The sequence below is a fragment of the Stegostoma tigrinum genome, chromosome 24 (assembly GCF_030684315.1).
Source record: "Stegostoma tigrinum isolate sSteTig4 chromosome 24, sSteTig4.hap1, whole genome shotgun sequence".
Lineage (NCBI taxonomy): Eukaryota > Metazoa > Chordata > Chondrichthyes > Orectolobiformes > Stegostomatidae > Stegostoma > Stegostoma tigrinum.
Genome location: NC_081377.1, coordinates 47,118,299 through 47,135,057, shown reverse-complemented (window position 1 = coordinate 47,135,057; position 16,759 = coordinate 47,118,299). Strand labels below are relative to the sequence as shown.

Here is a 16,759-nt window from a genome sequence, read left to right as displayed (position 1 = left end):
TGTACAGGGAAGGTCATGTCTTACCAACTTAATAGAATTCTTTGAGGACGTGACAAAGTTGATTGATGAGGGAAAGGCTGTAGATGTCATATACATGGACTTTAGTAAGGCGTTTGATAAGGTTCCCCATGGCAGGCTGATGGAGAAAGTGAAGTCACATGGGGCCCAGGGTGTGCTAGCTCTATGGGTAAAAAACTGGCTGGGCAACAGGAGACAGAGGGTAGTAGTAGAAGGGAGTTTCTCAAATTGGAGACGAGTGACCAGTGGTGTTCCACAGGGATCTGTGCTGGGACCACTGTTGTTTGTGATATAGGTAAATGATCTGGAGGAAGGTGTAGGTGGTCTGATCAGCAAGTTTGCTGATGACACTAAGATTGGTGGAGTAGGTGATAGTGAGGGGGACTGTCAAAAATTACAGCAGAATATAGATAGACTGGAGAGTTGGGCAGATAAATGGCAGATGGAGTTCAATCCGGGCAAATGCGAGGTGATGCATTTTGGAAGATCAAATTCAAGGGCGAACTATACAGTAAATGGAAAAGCCCTAGGGAAAATTGATGAACAGAGAGATCTGGGTGTTCAGGTCCATTGTTCCCTGAAGGTGACAACGCAGGTCAATAGGGTGGTCAAGAAGGCATATGGCATGCTTTCCTTCATCATACGGGGTATTGAGTACAAGAGTTGGCAGGTCATGTTGCAGTTGTATAGGACTTTGGTTCAGCCACATTTGGAGTACTGTGTACAGTTCTAGTCGCCACATTACCAAAAGGATGTGGATGCTTTGGAGAGGATGCAGAGAAGGTTCACCAGGATGTTACCTGGTATGGAGGGCGCTAGCTATGAAGAGAAGTTGAGTAGATTAGGATTATTTTCATTAGAAAGACGGAGATTGAGGGGGGCGCCTGGAACGCGTTGCCAGCGGAGGTGTTTGACGCAGACACGTTAGCGTCTTTTAAGATTTATTTGGACAGGGAGCAAATGGACACAGGCCGTTAGAAAATAGATGACAGGTTAGACAGAGGATCTTGATCGGCGCAGGCTTGGAGGGCCGAAGGGCCTGTTCCTGTGCTGTAGGTTTCTTTGTTTGTTTCTTTGTTTGTTTCTTTGTTTGTCAGCCAAATGTAGATCGGAGTAGTTAACTCTGAAGATCAAAACGACGGTCGTAAAAGAAAATTTTCAGATGTTATAATAGTTTAAAACTGAGTTGTTAAAACTGGAGAGATTTCTCTGAATGTAATTATGCAGCTGTGTTCTCTGCCATTGTACTTATGCGTATGTTACTGACTAACCACAAAGATGAGCAGGAAGGCAACTGGTGTAGACCAGATCCTAGAATAAAGGTAACTGCATCCTTCAGGTGCAGGACAAATCAAAAACGAAACCTCTCCAGTGTAGGTTAATCAGACGGTTACTGTACATAGCGGAATGAGTGTTGGAATAATTTAGAAGATACCTGAAGTTTGAATTGTTTGGAACAAATTTTCTACAGTTAATGTTGTATTTGTCATGTAGTTTGTAATGTATTTACAGAAATCTACAAACTTTGTAACAATTATACTTTTATCTAATATAATCTGCAGTAATATTATCTTTGATATTCCTTCCCAACAAAATGTAATGGAAGGGTCAAATTTGCTGCTAACTTTAATTAGCCTTGTTCAGAAAGCTCAGGTGTTGTTCACTGCTTGTCACGGTATTGAATGGGAAAGTAGTGGAACCAATGTTGTGCAATTGTTTGCTCACTTCTCAAAAGGGAAAGGATGGGTTTACATTCAGGTTCAGGGGACCTGGCCTGAAATGCAAACCTGACTGTTCTCTTTATGAAACTGATGGGCCTGTGTCTGGCAGATTGGCTAGACCGGGATAGTGACCTTTGCTACAGAGTTCAGGTCGTGCGTGTGTGTGAAAGAGAGAGAAGGTTGAGCCGCGCTAAAACCTTCCCAGTTTCCCTCCTACACTGGTAAGGTTTTTGGGAATGGGGGAGCTATAGCTCATTTTTTTTTCCTAACATGGAGTTCCCAGTAAGTGCTGGCAGATTAGTTCTCTGACCGTGGGAATGAGGTTGGGCACCTCCCAGTTCTCCATCAAATTCCTCCAGTGTGTAAACAGGCCCTTTGGCCCAACAAGTCCACACTGACCCTCAGAGCATTCCATCCAGTGCCATTCCCCAAACCCACCTAATCTGCACATCCCTGAATACTAAGCGCAATTTAGCATGGTTAGTCTACCTAACCTGAACATCTCTGGACTGTAGGGAGAAACTGGAGCACCTGGAGGAAACCCACACAGACATGGGGAGAATGTGTAAACTCCACACAGACAAAAGTTTCTAGAAGGGGAATTGAACCTGGGCCCCTGGTGCTGTGAGGCAGCAGTGCTAACCACTGAGCTACCGTGCTGTTCCAGTTTCTGCAGTTTGAAATCCTTCACCATCGCCAGGAGCAGGCTGTGCCTGTGCAGACACTGTGATGCAAATCTTTTTGAATGGGAGGGGACCCTCTCACAACTTGGAGTAGTTTTGGCCTCCAATATTTTGGAGAGATTGTTGTAGACTCGATGGGCCGAACGGCCACCTTCTATATTGTAGGGATTTTATGATTCTAATATTGTAAACAGGACTAAAAATGAAAGGACTTAAGGCGTTACATCTAAGTGATCTATTTGGGGTATTTATAGTGTCTGCTGTCTTGAAAACAGATGCAAACCATTGGCTTAAAGTATCTGCCATTTCCCTCTTCCCTTTCATTAATTCCACAGTCACATCCTCTAAGGCTGACACACACATTGACTGTCCCCTTTTTATAAACCTGCAGGAGCACTTGCTGTGTGTTTTTATATTGCTTGCTGGTTTACTTTCGTTATCAATATTCTCCCTTTCTGTTAACTTCTAATTCATCTGCTTCTGATTCCTCACAAAGTACTCCTCTGGCCTATTCTGGTTTTCACTGCCCTGTATGCCTTAGTTTCTGATGACGGCCTTTGTTAACCGTGAGTACTTCATCCTTTGTACAGACTTCTTTTTGCCCAGAATAGATTTTGCTGAACATTATGAAATATCTGTTTAAATATCTGCCACTGACCTTCCCTTTCTTGTATTTTCCCAGTCCTCTCTTGCATCATTCTACTGTCATAATGATCAGATTTTAATTTGGTCAGACAGTAAATGAAATAAATCTGATCCTGGCCTGTTCTGAGGTCTATTTGAAAATGTTCATTCAAACTGCTTTGTGCTGTCATGGGAAAGAGTTAAAAATTTAGTCATAAATACCTCTCAGCCTGGCTGATCTGAAATTCGCTCTCTAAATTAAGAATAATTTTGCATGAAATGGAAGGTTATGTTTGAGAGTTTTGACTGTATCAGTTATTTTCTGTTAAACAGCTGTGAATTAAAACATTTTTCTCCCTAAATGTAGGGAATCAGGATGCTGGAAACAGACAAGAGTAACTGAAGAAGTTGGGCATCAAACCTCAGGGTTCACTAAGCTCAAGGTCAGTCTCCCTGCCTCGGGAGATGAAAACAATCCAAAATGAGCAACTCTTCAGAAAAACTCTTCTGCTAAATCATAATGGCCTTGTTTATGCAAAACTAAGAATCCACATTTGCCTGGAGTGCTGCAGCTTTTACTTTATACTGTAACTGAGTTCCATGAAAGCAGACAACAGAAAAGTGTTGCTGTGCTGATTACAGCCTGATATTAAAGCACTCTCAGAGAAGTAAGGATAATTTTTGTTAGTCATTCTGGATTGTGCAATTGTAACACCACCTTTTGATTCTCAATGCCACGGTTTCTACTGCAACAAGATGCACATTAAAGGAGGTGGTTTGAGACTGTTTTAATTTGTCAATGAGGATATAATGGTTCTCTGTCTAAACAACTACAGTTTAAAAAGAATCAGTAGGAAGCACACTTATTGTATAAAATGAGGGGATTTGGGGTTGCTTTATCTATAAATGAAAATCAGCAATTATTTAGAAATGTATTCCCTTTGTTAACTTATAAAGCAGAATGACTTAATAACTTGAAACCAAAAAAAGTCCTCTATCGAATATTAGAGACTGTTTTTCTGGTGATCTCGAAAAGTAAGTCACTTGCTGTGGTTCAGCTTGTGGTTTTGAAACTGTAAATAGATTATATTAACACTATCCTGCTACTGACAGCAGCTACATACAGGCCATCATGTGGCTTTCACAAGGTGCCTATCATTTCTTATTTTGTCCCCTCCCTCATTCTCTTGTTATTTTGAAGATGATGTTGGATTTCAGTGTGCAAAGGCAAGGGTTTGACTTTGTTTTATTTTTAATAATATGGCATTATCTGGAGCCAGTGGCAGAAAGCTACAACTTCCAGGTTTCAAAATGCTTAATTCTCTAGCTCCCAACCTGACCTGAGCCTAGTCCTATTGGATTACTGAAGTACTCAGTTCATTGGGTAATTTCACTGTGTTATCTGAAACCAACTGAGGTCAGGCTAAAGGACAGTCACTGAATTGAAGGTTCTTTATAATTGTTTCTGGATTATGACACCCATTTCACCTCCAATTCTGTATTTGAGAGATGATGAAAGGGCTGAGATGAAGGTTTGGACCCAAAACTAGATTGCTGGTAGTTGAGAAAGGGGCTTTAAGATATGTTTATAATGTGCAAAATTTTCTTAAGCCTTGAGTTGACTGATTCTTGAGAGTTAATTGACAAATCCAAATCGATTGATTTCAGGGACTTAGAGTCCCTGACTCTCAGTTCACCAGTTACTGAACATGATACATAAAAGAAGCTAATTTCTCCAGTCCCTCATGAAGAGATTGTCAATCCACTCTCTGTTTTTTGTACGATGTTCTGTTTTTACTGGATGTAGGGTTTATTTGAATTTTGTTAAGATGAATATTGGCACTAATTTTATTTCCATAGTCTTATGAGAACACTGAATTACCTTCAATCTATTCACATAGAGATGGACAATGTAATATTTTTTTTTGGTCATTCCAAAGCTTTCTGTACACTCACTAGTTAATGGGTCCTGTGTGTAATTACTTTCTTCCTAAATCTTATTTCTAGCAAGTGAATACACAGTGATACAATATCATCAACAGTCGTCTTCCTGTAGAGTGAAATGTTTAATTCTGTTCACCTTTGTTTTAATGAAGCAGATAGTATTTGAGAGCGCTTCTGGTATATCATCTGCACTGGCTTTAAAAGCCCTGTCCCAGTGTAGGAGGGTTCGTCCTCACAGATGAGGGGAGAAAGGGAAACACTCAGCAAAGATGTTGCTTTACACTCCCCTGTTTCCTCTTTACGAATGTGCATTGGCCAGCTCTGGAACAGAAGCTTTGTATTCAATCTTTAAATGAGCAGTTTGGAAACTGCACTTTTCAAACATTGCACTCCTCTTATTTGCAGTTTTCCTCCTCTGCTTGTTTATTGGAGAAACACACTTTTCTACCATTATCTGTAAGTGTAAAACAGGGAACTAAGGACTTGGTTGTAACTTGTCTTTCATGAATCTTTTAGTTTGATTCCAAGGATGGTCATTTGCTAAATTTTCATGAGGACCATCCCCTCTAAAAGCAGAGGCTTGTGGTGCTGCCTGAGAGCTACATGATTAAAATGATTTATTTTCTAGACCTTTAGTTTTGTTGGTAAGTGGACAGCTTACATTATACACTGAAGAATTAATAATATGAATTAATAATAATGAAAGATTAAACCAAATTTCAGTGGGCATTCATAACAGCTGTCCTAATAGATTTCAGAAAAATAACTTGCACTGGCCGTCCTCAGCAATAATGGCACCATTCTGTAGATTGCCCCATATCTGAATCCTTTCATTTGATATTCATGCACTCATCCCAGATTAATATGCAACTACTCCGTCACGTCAGTGGGAAATATAATTGTGTACTTAGCAGTTTCTATTGCAAACCAGAACGCTGTTTCAAAACAATGTGTTCATCATTATTTAGATTTTAACCCTCAATGGAACAAAATATACTCACTGCCAAATTTCACCTAGAACCATATTTGTTTTTATGTATAATACAAGTTGGTAATATAGTCGTCATTCAGCAATTGATTGATTATGTTAAATGGGGGTGAAACATGGAAAATTCAAACCGCGGCGGGTTTCACTTGTTCTGTTAAATGATGGCAACGCTTGTGAAATTTTTTGTTCATTGAGGGTGACTGTTTTTTGCAGAGAAAATGCTGAGGGTGTTTTAGAATTAGCACAACTTCTTATATCAGAGCTAGACAAAATCAAAGGACCTGATTTTTATTATTGGCCCTTAAATGGGCCTCACACTTGCTGGAAGCATCAGTTATTTTAAAAAAAAACTTTAAAAAGCACAGCTGTGAGGAGACAAGTACATTCTAAAGAGACCATATTTGGCTTGCATAAATTACTTTAAAATTAAATAATCATGTTCTTCAATGTAAATGTTCATTTATAAAGCAGAAGTGGAATGGGGTTAATTAGCTGAAGCCAAATTGTTTGTGTGTTTATTCCCAAGCTGTTTACAGGCCACATGGTCATTTAGAGGTTTGGGGTACGGAGGAGGGTGGTGGTAACGAAAGTGACAACAGATAATTTTCGTCCATTTTACTATCCTCTGTATTTGAGATTTAATTCCACAATTTCTCAGGGTGCACTTAGATGTTCAAACTCACTTCCACGATTCTAAATCTATGCTGCATTAAATCTGTTCAAAGATATTGTATCACTTTAAACTTTTCAAGAAGATTTGTAACTTGGGTTGTGGATGAGGTTGTAGACATGCTCACTGAGCTGGTGGGTTTGTAAATGTTTCATCACCCTGCTAGGTAACACCATCAGTGCACCTCCAGTTAAGTTTCACCGTTGGTGCACTGACAATGTTACGTAGCAGGGTGACAAAATGTTTGCAACCACACCCACAGGCTGGGCAGGCATGTCTACAACCTCATATTATTATCACTCTTCTGAATTGTTAATTCATTGTGAACCATTCATTTCCCTGCACAAGAATCCAATCCCTTTTCACTGGATGTCTATCTGGGACCTTGCCACCTGTGCTTCATATTATACTGGACACTCACTGTGGCCCTGGAAGCTCTATTGAGTTCTGAAAAGCTCCCAAGTTCCCAGCACCATAAGTGCCAGTAAATAATGACACTGCTTCACAATGAAAAAACAGTCAGTATTCATCAGGTTTCTAGATTTTGAATCTTTGTACTAGTGGGGCTTCCCAGTTTTCTGCTTTAGCCGGGCACATAGGAAGGGTTCCATGGATGAATATTACAATGTAAATGTTAAAGTTGTTTGATGTTCTTTGTTTCATTTTCTGCACTGGCCAAGAATTGCAATTGCAGTTTTAATCTTGAATTCAACTTCTCAGAAAAAAAGGGATGAGTGAGCTGATTGATGAATTAAAAGCCAAATTGTAAACTCACGGGACAACTGTCATAGGTGGCCTTAAGCAGCAGGGTGAGCTGTATCCCATTGACCTAAGGCCCAGTAAAGGAAACTCTGAGATTGTGACATTCATGAAGCCAAGCCAAAGGGATTGTATCTTTTAAACAGGAGATTGTTGCGAGCACCATAACCTGAATGTTCAGGACCCTTTGAACTGCAAGTCTTAAGCTCCTGTTGATTGGACCACTTAAAGTGTGTTGATTATTTGTTGCATAAATGATCAGGAAATTGAATAAGCTGAATGTTTGTCCTTTTTGTAGATAACCATGTTATCATAATGCTTTGGTTCAAACAGAGACCCTGTGGCCCAGCTCCTTCATTCCTTGTTCTAACATGTCTATCTGTACTGCCAATTTTCTGAATCCTCACTGCAGTGTGAATGCAAAGGAATAAGAATTTACTGCACAATGTATGTTTGACATTACATTTTAATTGCAGCCTAGTTGGTCATTAACATGGGCTATGGCCTTAATTATTATGAATTTAATCACTTAAGGGTATAAACTATGATTTTCAAAGTTTTTAGGAAAATATTATTAGTGCAATGACATATATATAAATATATATATATATATATTTCTTTACTGTTAATAAATTAGCAAATGAATTTCCAACTTGTCTCACTTTTGTGTTTCTATCCTGCATACTGTAAGATTGGGAAGGGGTGGGCATGAGAAGTGGGGCTCTGCTTGTCCTGATCATATACAGAGTCCTGCAGAGGATTAGGAATCAATAAAATCTCTTTTAAATACCATGCCCTCCTGCACTGTTTAATATCCTTATTAACTCACCCTTTGAATTAAGTAGAAGAAATTGTCACTTGATTTTTAAAAAAATTCTACCCAGATTCACATGTTTTCAGAGTTTCTGCAGTTGTTTACTTAAAAATTAGAGTTCTGATCTCCTGTAGGAGTTTTGCAAATGAATGAATAGAAACTCCTGTTAAATATTGGTCAGGATTAAACATTTTGGATCCCCACGAGGCACTGTAAACTAAAACAACTAAATTTATTGAATGATTCACCCAACAAAGAAACAGCCAGTAAAATTCCAAAGTAAAATTCACAGCACCAGGGAGCCAGGTTTGATTCCAGCCTTGGGCGACTGTCTGTGTGGAGTTTGCACATTCTCACCGTGTCTGCATGAGTTTCCTCCGGGTGCTCCGGTTTCCTCCAACAGTCCAAAGATGTGCAGGTTAGATGGATTGGCTATGCTAAATTGCCCAAGGTGTTCAGGGATGTGTAGATTAGGTGGGTTATAGAGGTATGAGCCTGGGTGGGATTCTCCAAGTGTTGGTATTGACTTTTTGGGCTGAAGGGTCTGTTCCCACACTATAGAGATTCTAGGATTCTTTGATGATTTTGCAGCTTTTAACACAAATAAGAACAAATAGAACTTAGCTGAGCTTTAACAGGCAAATGCAAGTTTAAGTTAAAATGGAAGTTTCAAGTTAAATAGTCTGTGCAACAACAATAGTCTTAGACAATCACAAGCATCTGTTACTCACTACACAAATGTACAGTGTCACTAGGCATTTCCTTTTTTTCACACAGGACAGATCAGAAATCCTATCCAATAACAACTTCCACCTGTGAGTTTCAAGAATGTGATTGTCATCATTGTTGCTGAACGCTCTCTCCCTGAGCTCATAATAGTTCTGATAACCTGGTTTTACAGCATTCCTTTTCCTCCGTCCAACAAATAATGCCCTATTCACTGTTCCAGCATCTCAGCTATTCTCATAGCTTTATAGGTTTTGTAACTTTTTAGACAGTTCACACGTTGCCCCACCAGCTCCTATCTTTTCTGTGAAACATGCACCAATGCTTTTGCTTGTAGCTGTCATTGTTTTTAGTTAAGACAACAAAATGTGAGGCTGGATGAACACAGCAGGCCAAGCAGCATCTCAGGAGCACAAAAGCTGACGTTTCGGGCCTAGACCCTTCATCAGAGAGGTTTTTAGTTTTGTTTTTAGATTGTTTTTAGTTACGTTGTTTCTTTCCTAATTACTAAGCTGCTGATACTGCATCTGGATCACTGAGACAAAAATGTCTTATTATTAAAGAAAATTACAGTTGGGCCTTCATAATTGATGAAAACGTTAAAAGCATGCTTCAAATATCTTTAAGAATTACAGGTCGTCTACACCTTTCAGTGAAATTATATGTATTCATTCTCATTGCATCTAGGTCAAATGATGCCTGAGTTCAGAAGGACCATGAGAAATACGAATAGAAGTAGTTTGTTTGGCCCCTCAGGCCTACTCCACCATTCAGTAGGATCATAGCTAATCCAACATTCCTCACATCCACTTCCCAGCCCTTTCCCTTTCACCAATTGATCAAGACTCTATCTATCTCAGCTTTAAAGATAAACAAGGACTCTACCCCGACAGTTCTCTGTTGCAAGGAATTCCAAAGGCTTTCAATCCTCTGAGAAAGGAAAAAAATTGCTCCATATCTCAGTCTTATATTGGTGCCCCTTTATCCTGACTCTATGCCCTCTGGTCCTAGTCTCTCCCCTGAGGAGAAACATCCTCTCAGCATTTACCTTATCAAGCTCCTTAAGAATCCTACATGTTTCAATGAAATCACTTACTTTTCTAAACTCCAATGAGTCCCAACCTGTTTAACCTTTGCTCACAAGACAATAAAAGAGATCATCCTAGTGAACATTCTCTGAACTGCCTCGAATGAAATGATATCTTTCTTCAAATAAGAGAATGAAAACTGCTGGCAGTACTACAGATACGGTCTGATCAGCATCTTGCACAGTTGCACTAAGACTTATAGTCCAACTGCCCAATAAGGACCAATATTCCATTAGCCTTCCTGATTACCTATTGCATCCATCTGGTAGCTTTCTGTGTTTTGTATACAAATCCTCTCAAGTCCCTTTCTGTTGAACTTCCTTAAGTTTTTATCTATTTATGTAATATTTTGTTCTTTCAGTCTTCCTTCCAAATTGAACAATGTCACATTTTCCCACATTATGCTCCTCTTAGCAATGTTTTTCCCATTTACTTAACCTATCAATATCTTTCCATATCCCTCTTGCAATCTGCCTTTCCACCTAGTTTTGTGCCATCTGTAAATTTGCTCAGTACATTCACTTCTTCAGGTCATTAATATTTATTGCAGACAGTGGTGGTCCCTGTGGTTACAAGCTACCAACCTGAAAAAGACCCCCTTATGCCCAGTTCTGAAGAAGGCTCATGCGACCCCAAATGTTAACTCTCTTTCTCCACAGATGCTGCCAGACCTGCTGAGTTTCTACAACAATTTATGGTTTTGTTTCTGATTTTCAACATCCACAGTTCTTTTGTTTTTCTCCCCCTATATCTCCAGCCATTGTTTCCTGTCTATGAGCCAATTCTCCAAACATGCCCAATACACTACATCCAACAGCTTGAGCTCTTATGACAGCCTCTTGCAAGGTAAAATTCAAATGCCTTCTGGAAGCCGAAATTCAACACATCTACTGGTTCCCCTCTATTCACTCTGTCGAGACTTACTTAAAACACTTAAAAAAATTAGTCAAGCAGTATTTCCCTTTCATGAAGCTATGCTGACTCTGCTTGATTAGATTATGATTTTCCAAATATTCTACTGTTACTTCCTTAATAATCAATTTGAATACAATAGAGAGAGAACAGAGAGAGAGAGAGAACATTACAGCACAGTACAGGCCCTTCGGCCCTCGATGATGTGCCAACCTGTCATACCGATCTCAAGCCCATCTAACCTACACTATTCCATGTACGTCCAATAGGTGTCAGGCTATTAGGCTTACAGAGATCCTGATTCCCACCACCCTCTGGGTGAAAAGGTTTCCCTAGCCTCTGCTTTATACTTTCTCTCCTTGCCTTAAATCTATGCCAGCATCAGGGGTGAAGTGTTTCATCCTCTCTGCTCTGTCTATGCCCCTTTTCATTTTACACATCTCAATCATGTCCCCTCTCAATTATCAGTGATAGACAACATGGTTTTGTGCAGGGAAGGTCATGTCTTACCAACTTAATAGAATTCTTTGAGGACGTGACAAAGTTGATTGATGAGGGAAGGCTGTAGATGTCATATACATGGACTTCAGTAAGGCGTTTGAACAGGTTTCCCATGGCAGGCTGATGGAGAAAGTGAAGTCACAGGGGGTCCAGGGTGTGCTAGCTAGATGGATAAAAAGCTGGCTAGGTGCCAGGAGACAGTAGTAGTGGAAGGGGGTTTCTCAAATTGGAGACCTGTGACCAGTGGTGTTCCACAGGGATCTGTGCTGGGACCACTGTTGTTGGTGATATAAGTAAATGATTTGGAGGAAGGTGTAGGTGGTCTGATCAGCAAGTTTGCAAATGACATGAAGATTGATGGAGTAGCAGATAGTGAAGGGGACTGTCAGAGATTACAGCAGAATATAGATAGGTTGGAGAGTTGGGCAGATAAATGGCAGATGGCGTTCAATCCGGGCAAATGTGAGGTGATGCATTTTGGAAGATCAAATTCAAAAGCAAACACTGCAGTAAATGGAAAAATCCTAGGGAAAATTGATGAACAGAGTGATCTGGGTGTTCAGGTCCATTGTTCCCTGAAGGTGACAACGCAGGTCAATAGAGTGATCAAGAAGCATACAGCATGCTTTCCTTCATCATACGGGGTATTGAGTACAAGAGTTGGCAGGTCATGTTGCAGTTGTATAGGACTTTGGTTCGGCCACATTTGGAGTACTGTGTACAGTTCTGGTCACCACGTTACCAAAAGGATGTGGATGCTTTGGAGAGGGTGCAGAGGAGGTTCACCAGGTCGTTGCCTGGTATGGAGGGTGCTAGCTATGAAGAGAGGTTGAGTAGATTAGGATTATTTTCATTAGAAAGACAGAGATTGAGGGGGGACCTGATTGAGGTCTACAAAATCATGAGGGGTATAGACAGTGTGGATAGCAAAAAGCTTTTTCCCAGAGTGAGGGACTCAATTACTAGGGGTTATGAGTTCAAAGTGAGAGGAGGAAAGTTTATGGGAGATATGCGTGGAAAGTTCTTTACACAGAGGGTGGTGTGTGCCTGGAATGCGTTGCCAGCGGAGGTGGTAGACGCAGACATGTTAGCATCTTTTAAGATATATCTGGACAGGTACATGGATGGGCAGGGAGCAAAGGGATACAGACCCTTAGAAAATAGATGACAAATTTAGACAATGAATCTCGATCAGCGCAGGATTGGAGGTCTGAAGGGCCTGTTCCTGTGCTGTAACTTTCTTTGTTCTTTGTTCAATCACCTCAGCTCCAGGAAAATCAACCTCTGTCTGTCCATTCTCTCTTGATAATGAAATGCTCCAACCCAGGCAAATAAAAGCTCCTCAACAAATTGCATAAATTTTAAAATGAAATCCCATTGTAATAGCCAAGCTTTCAGTGCAGGATTACAAACAAAATTTGAAACAATCAGTTGGGATGTGGACTAAACCACATTGAATATTGTGGAGATGTTGTAAACTAAGGACCGAGATGTAATCATTAATAAGTGAGGCACCAATAAGTCAAATCAGAATTCAGCAGCAATCTCTTCACCCAGAGATAGATGAGAATCTGGAACAAGGTGTGGCGAAGGTGAAAAACATAGATACGTTTAAAGAGAAAGGATGGGGAGGGTTGTGTTGGGAAGGGGCTCATGCAGAACATCATCATCAGAAAGGACCAGTGGGACTGAATGGCCTTGTTTCCATGATATCCATTCCATCTCAGAGTGCTGAGAAAAAAAATTAACATCAACTGAATTGAAGGGTGCTATTTCATTTTGTTACGAGACACAGTCATTGGTCACTTTCAAATTGCGAAGTAACTGGTCTTGGGTTATATTTTCAACCTTGAAGAGGTTAATGTGTCATTTCAACCTATTTGAGTAAGTTAAGGTGAGTTTTCTATTGGGTGAATGAATAAGATTAACGTGTATGCTTTTCATATTCACCAAAATACTTTTTATGTGCTGTTAAATCATGAGAATGGTGAATAAATCAGAAACATTTCTACATCAATTTTGCAACATAAGTAGGCCATTCGGCCCATCAGTTCTGGTCCATCAGAGCAGCCTTGAAAGGCCGGATGGCCGACTCCTGCTCCTAGATCTTATGTTCTATCATTTCTGATTTTCTAACTCAATGCCATTTCTCCGCATTATCTCCATATACCTTGATGTCGTCAGTCTCTAGAAACTATCAATTTCTATCTTGACCTTCTCAGCCATTGAACTTCCACCACCTTCTGGGACAGAGATTTTCAAAAATTCGTCATGATCTGAGTGAAGAGATTCCTCCTCATCACAGCCCTAAATGATCTCTATATTCTAGAATCACCAGTCTAGACAAACATTCTAACTACATCCACCCTGTCACAACTGGAAATATTTTATAAGTTTTAATTGGATTACCTCGCATTCTTTGAAACTCTAGAGAATACAGGCTCAATCCTGAAACCATCCTCATAGGACAATCTTCCCTTCGGGGATTAATCTGGTGGGCATCCATTGCACTCCAACCATGATCAATATATTTTTTCCTTAAGTAAGGAGACCAAAACTGTACATAATAATCTAGGTGAGGTCCCACCAAAGCTCCATACAACTGCAGCAAGACACCTTGACTCCTGCACTCAGAACCTCTTGCGACAAAGGCCAGTATACCATTAACCTTTCTAATTCATGAGACACCTGCTTAATAAATGTAAGGGACTAATTAACAAGGCAACAAGTCCTTTGGACATGGGCACCTCCCAACCTCTCTCCCTTTGAGTTTTCTGTTTTTGTTTTCTCATGAAGTGAATAGCTTCCTATTACATTCCATCCACTATGTCTGAGCCCATTCCAGCCCAGTTTGCTGTCATCGACAAATTTGGCAATACTGCAATTGGTTCTCACATCCAAATCAATTGTATAGATTCGAAACATTTGTGGGCCCAGTACGACATCTGTCATACCTCACTAGTAACATCCTGCCATCTGAGATTGATAAGTTTATCCCCATGCTCAGTTTTCTGTCTCTTAACCACATTTCAACCCATGTCAGTATGTCCCCCAGTCCCATGCCCTGTAATTTTATTTACAAGCCTGCAGTGTGAAACCTTATCAAATCCGTCTGAAAAAAAGTCTTAATTCACGCTATTTCCTCAAGGGGGCAGTGTTGCTAATGTTACAAATGATTCTCTAAATGGCAAACTGTAGGAACAGTGAGGTTAATCATTACCCTGACAATAAAATGGATTTGAGTGCCATCAATGAAAAGTTAATAATATGTATAAACAGGCAAACTAAGAGCAGGAGATGGCCAGTTGGCCCCACATGACTTCTCCACCATTCAATAAGATTCTGGCTGATTTGGCTCCCTATTTCCATTTACCCAATGTCCTTTGACTGAAGGGATAGTCAAAAATCCGTCTACCTTCAATGACCCCCATGTCTATCACTCTGTGGGGAGGAAAGTTCTAAAGATTTAGTAATTCTCTGTGTGAACAAGTTCTTTTCATCTCAATCTTAAATTGAAGATTCCTTATATTTAACCTGTGGTCTTAGATCTAGTCTCTCTGACAGAGGAAAACATCCCCCTTTCCCTCATTCCCTCTATGAATATAAGCCCAAACTGTCAAACCATTGCTCATAAGGTATTAACTTCCTTATCCCAGGAAAGAATGAAGTCAATGTTCCCTGAAAGCTTCTAATGCTTTAAAGTCCTTCCTTAAATGAGGAGACTGAAAAAGTAGACAGTTTACAGGTCATAAGTTGGAATGTTTGCTGATAACTGCAGATACCTCAGATACTGAAATAGCTCATGCTTAAATGAACCAAGATGCGAACGATATCAGAAGTTGCTGGAAAAGCTCAGAACTGAGGAAGGGCCACCGGACCCAAAACGTTGATTCTGAATTTTTCTTTACAGATGCTGCCCGACCTGCTGAGCTTTTCCAACAACTTCTGTTTTTGTTCCTGATTTACAACATCTGCAGTTCTTCTGGTTTTTATTTAAGATCTGGACAGTTTCCTGGCTTGGGCTGACAAATGACATCCACACCACACAAATACCAGACAATGACAATTTCCAACAAGAGAGAATCTAACCATCACCCCCTGATATTCATGATTGAATTCCCTCACTATCTCCATTCTGGAGGGAATGTTCTCTCTCTGCTGTATGGCAGCTGGTCTGAGGGTCTACTTATGATGATGATTGTGCTGGTTTCGGAACTTGCTGCTATGGCATAAAGCCAGGAGGGCTACATAGGTGAAGATAAAATTAGCATCTACAAGGTCCAAATGAGGAGTGTGATGGAATATAATTGTCAATTGCCTGGATGAGTGCAGTTCCAACAACCGTCAAGAAGCTCAACACCATTCAGGACAAAGCAGCCACTTGATAGGCACCATATCCTCAAATATCCTCTCCCTTCACCACCGACACCGACAATGGCATTGAGTTAGAAAATCAGAAATGATAGAACATAAGATCTAGGAGCAGGACTAGGCCGTCCGGTCCTTCGAGGCTGCTCTGATGGACCACCCACAGGCCCCTTGAGCCTGCTCCACCATTCAATAAGATCATGGCTGATCTTTGCATGGACTCAGCTCCACTTACCCGCCCACTCACCATAAACATCAATTCCTTTACCATTCAAAAACCTATTTATCTTTGCCTGAAAAAATATTCAAAGAGGTAGCCTCAACTGCTTCCCTGGGCAGAGAATTCCACAGATTTACAACCCTTTGGGTGAAGACACTCTTCCTCAGACAGCACCATCCAAACCCACAACCATTTCCATCTAGAAGGGCAAGAGCAGCAGATACAGGGGAACACCAGAACCTGGGCTCGGCCCCTCATGGGTTCATGTGGCGGGTCTACACTATGTCAACATTGTTTTCTAGCTCGGTCATGATTTTTTTCATTTTGGTTGCCCTTGGGCCTCCTCCTTCGAGAGGCAGGGGCTCTGTGTATCTTCATCCCTGCTGCACCTCACGCCGTGGTATCAGAAGACAAGCCAGGACCCCCTCTGTTGGTTTGGAGCCAGGACCCCGTTGATTGATGTCTAATGTTGGAAGAGGCTGTATGACCCATGTATGACCACCTCCAGCTCAGAGGCAGCAGAAGTGATGGCACTGGTGACAGCTGGAATAGGCCACATTGCCAGTGTAACCCACCCTGGGGGCAATGTTGGTCAGCAATCTCTGGAGGAGCAGAGAGGGTGACATGAATGGAGACAGAAAGGTGAACTTGTGAAGGTGTTTCAGCCCCAGTGATATTAATTTGATATTAATTTATTCAGTGTTTTACCATTTATAAAATGTA

General features: G+C 40.6%; 1 protein-coding gene across 4 annotated transcripts in view; it reads left to right on the top strand.

Annotated features, from left to right (window-relative positions):
• The window catches only part of LOC125465033 (uncharacterized protein KIAA1522 homolog), a 201,625-nt gene extending 193,636 nt beyond the window's left edge, over window positions 1–7,989 (top strand). For all 4 annotated transcript variants that reach the window (XM_059654425.1, XM_059654424.1, XM_059654422.1 and 1 more), the window contains one exon: window positions 3,414–7,989. In XM_059654425.1, the coding sequence (XP_059510408.1) occupies window positions 3,414–3,445 (32 nt within the window). In that variant the 3' untranslated portion in view covers window positions 3,446–7,989. The remainder of the gene's footprint in view (window positions 1–3,413) is intronic.
• Window positions 7,990–16,759: the final 8,770 nt, after the last annotated feature.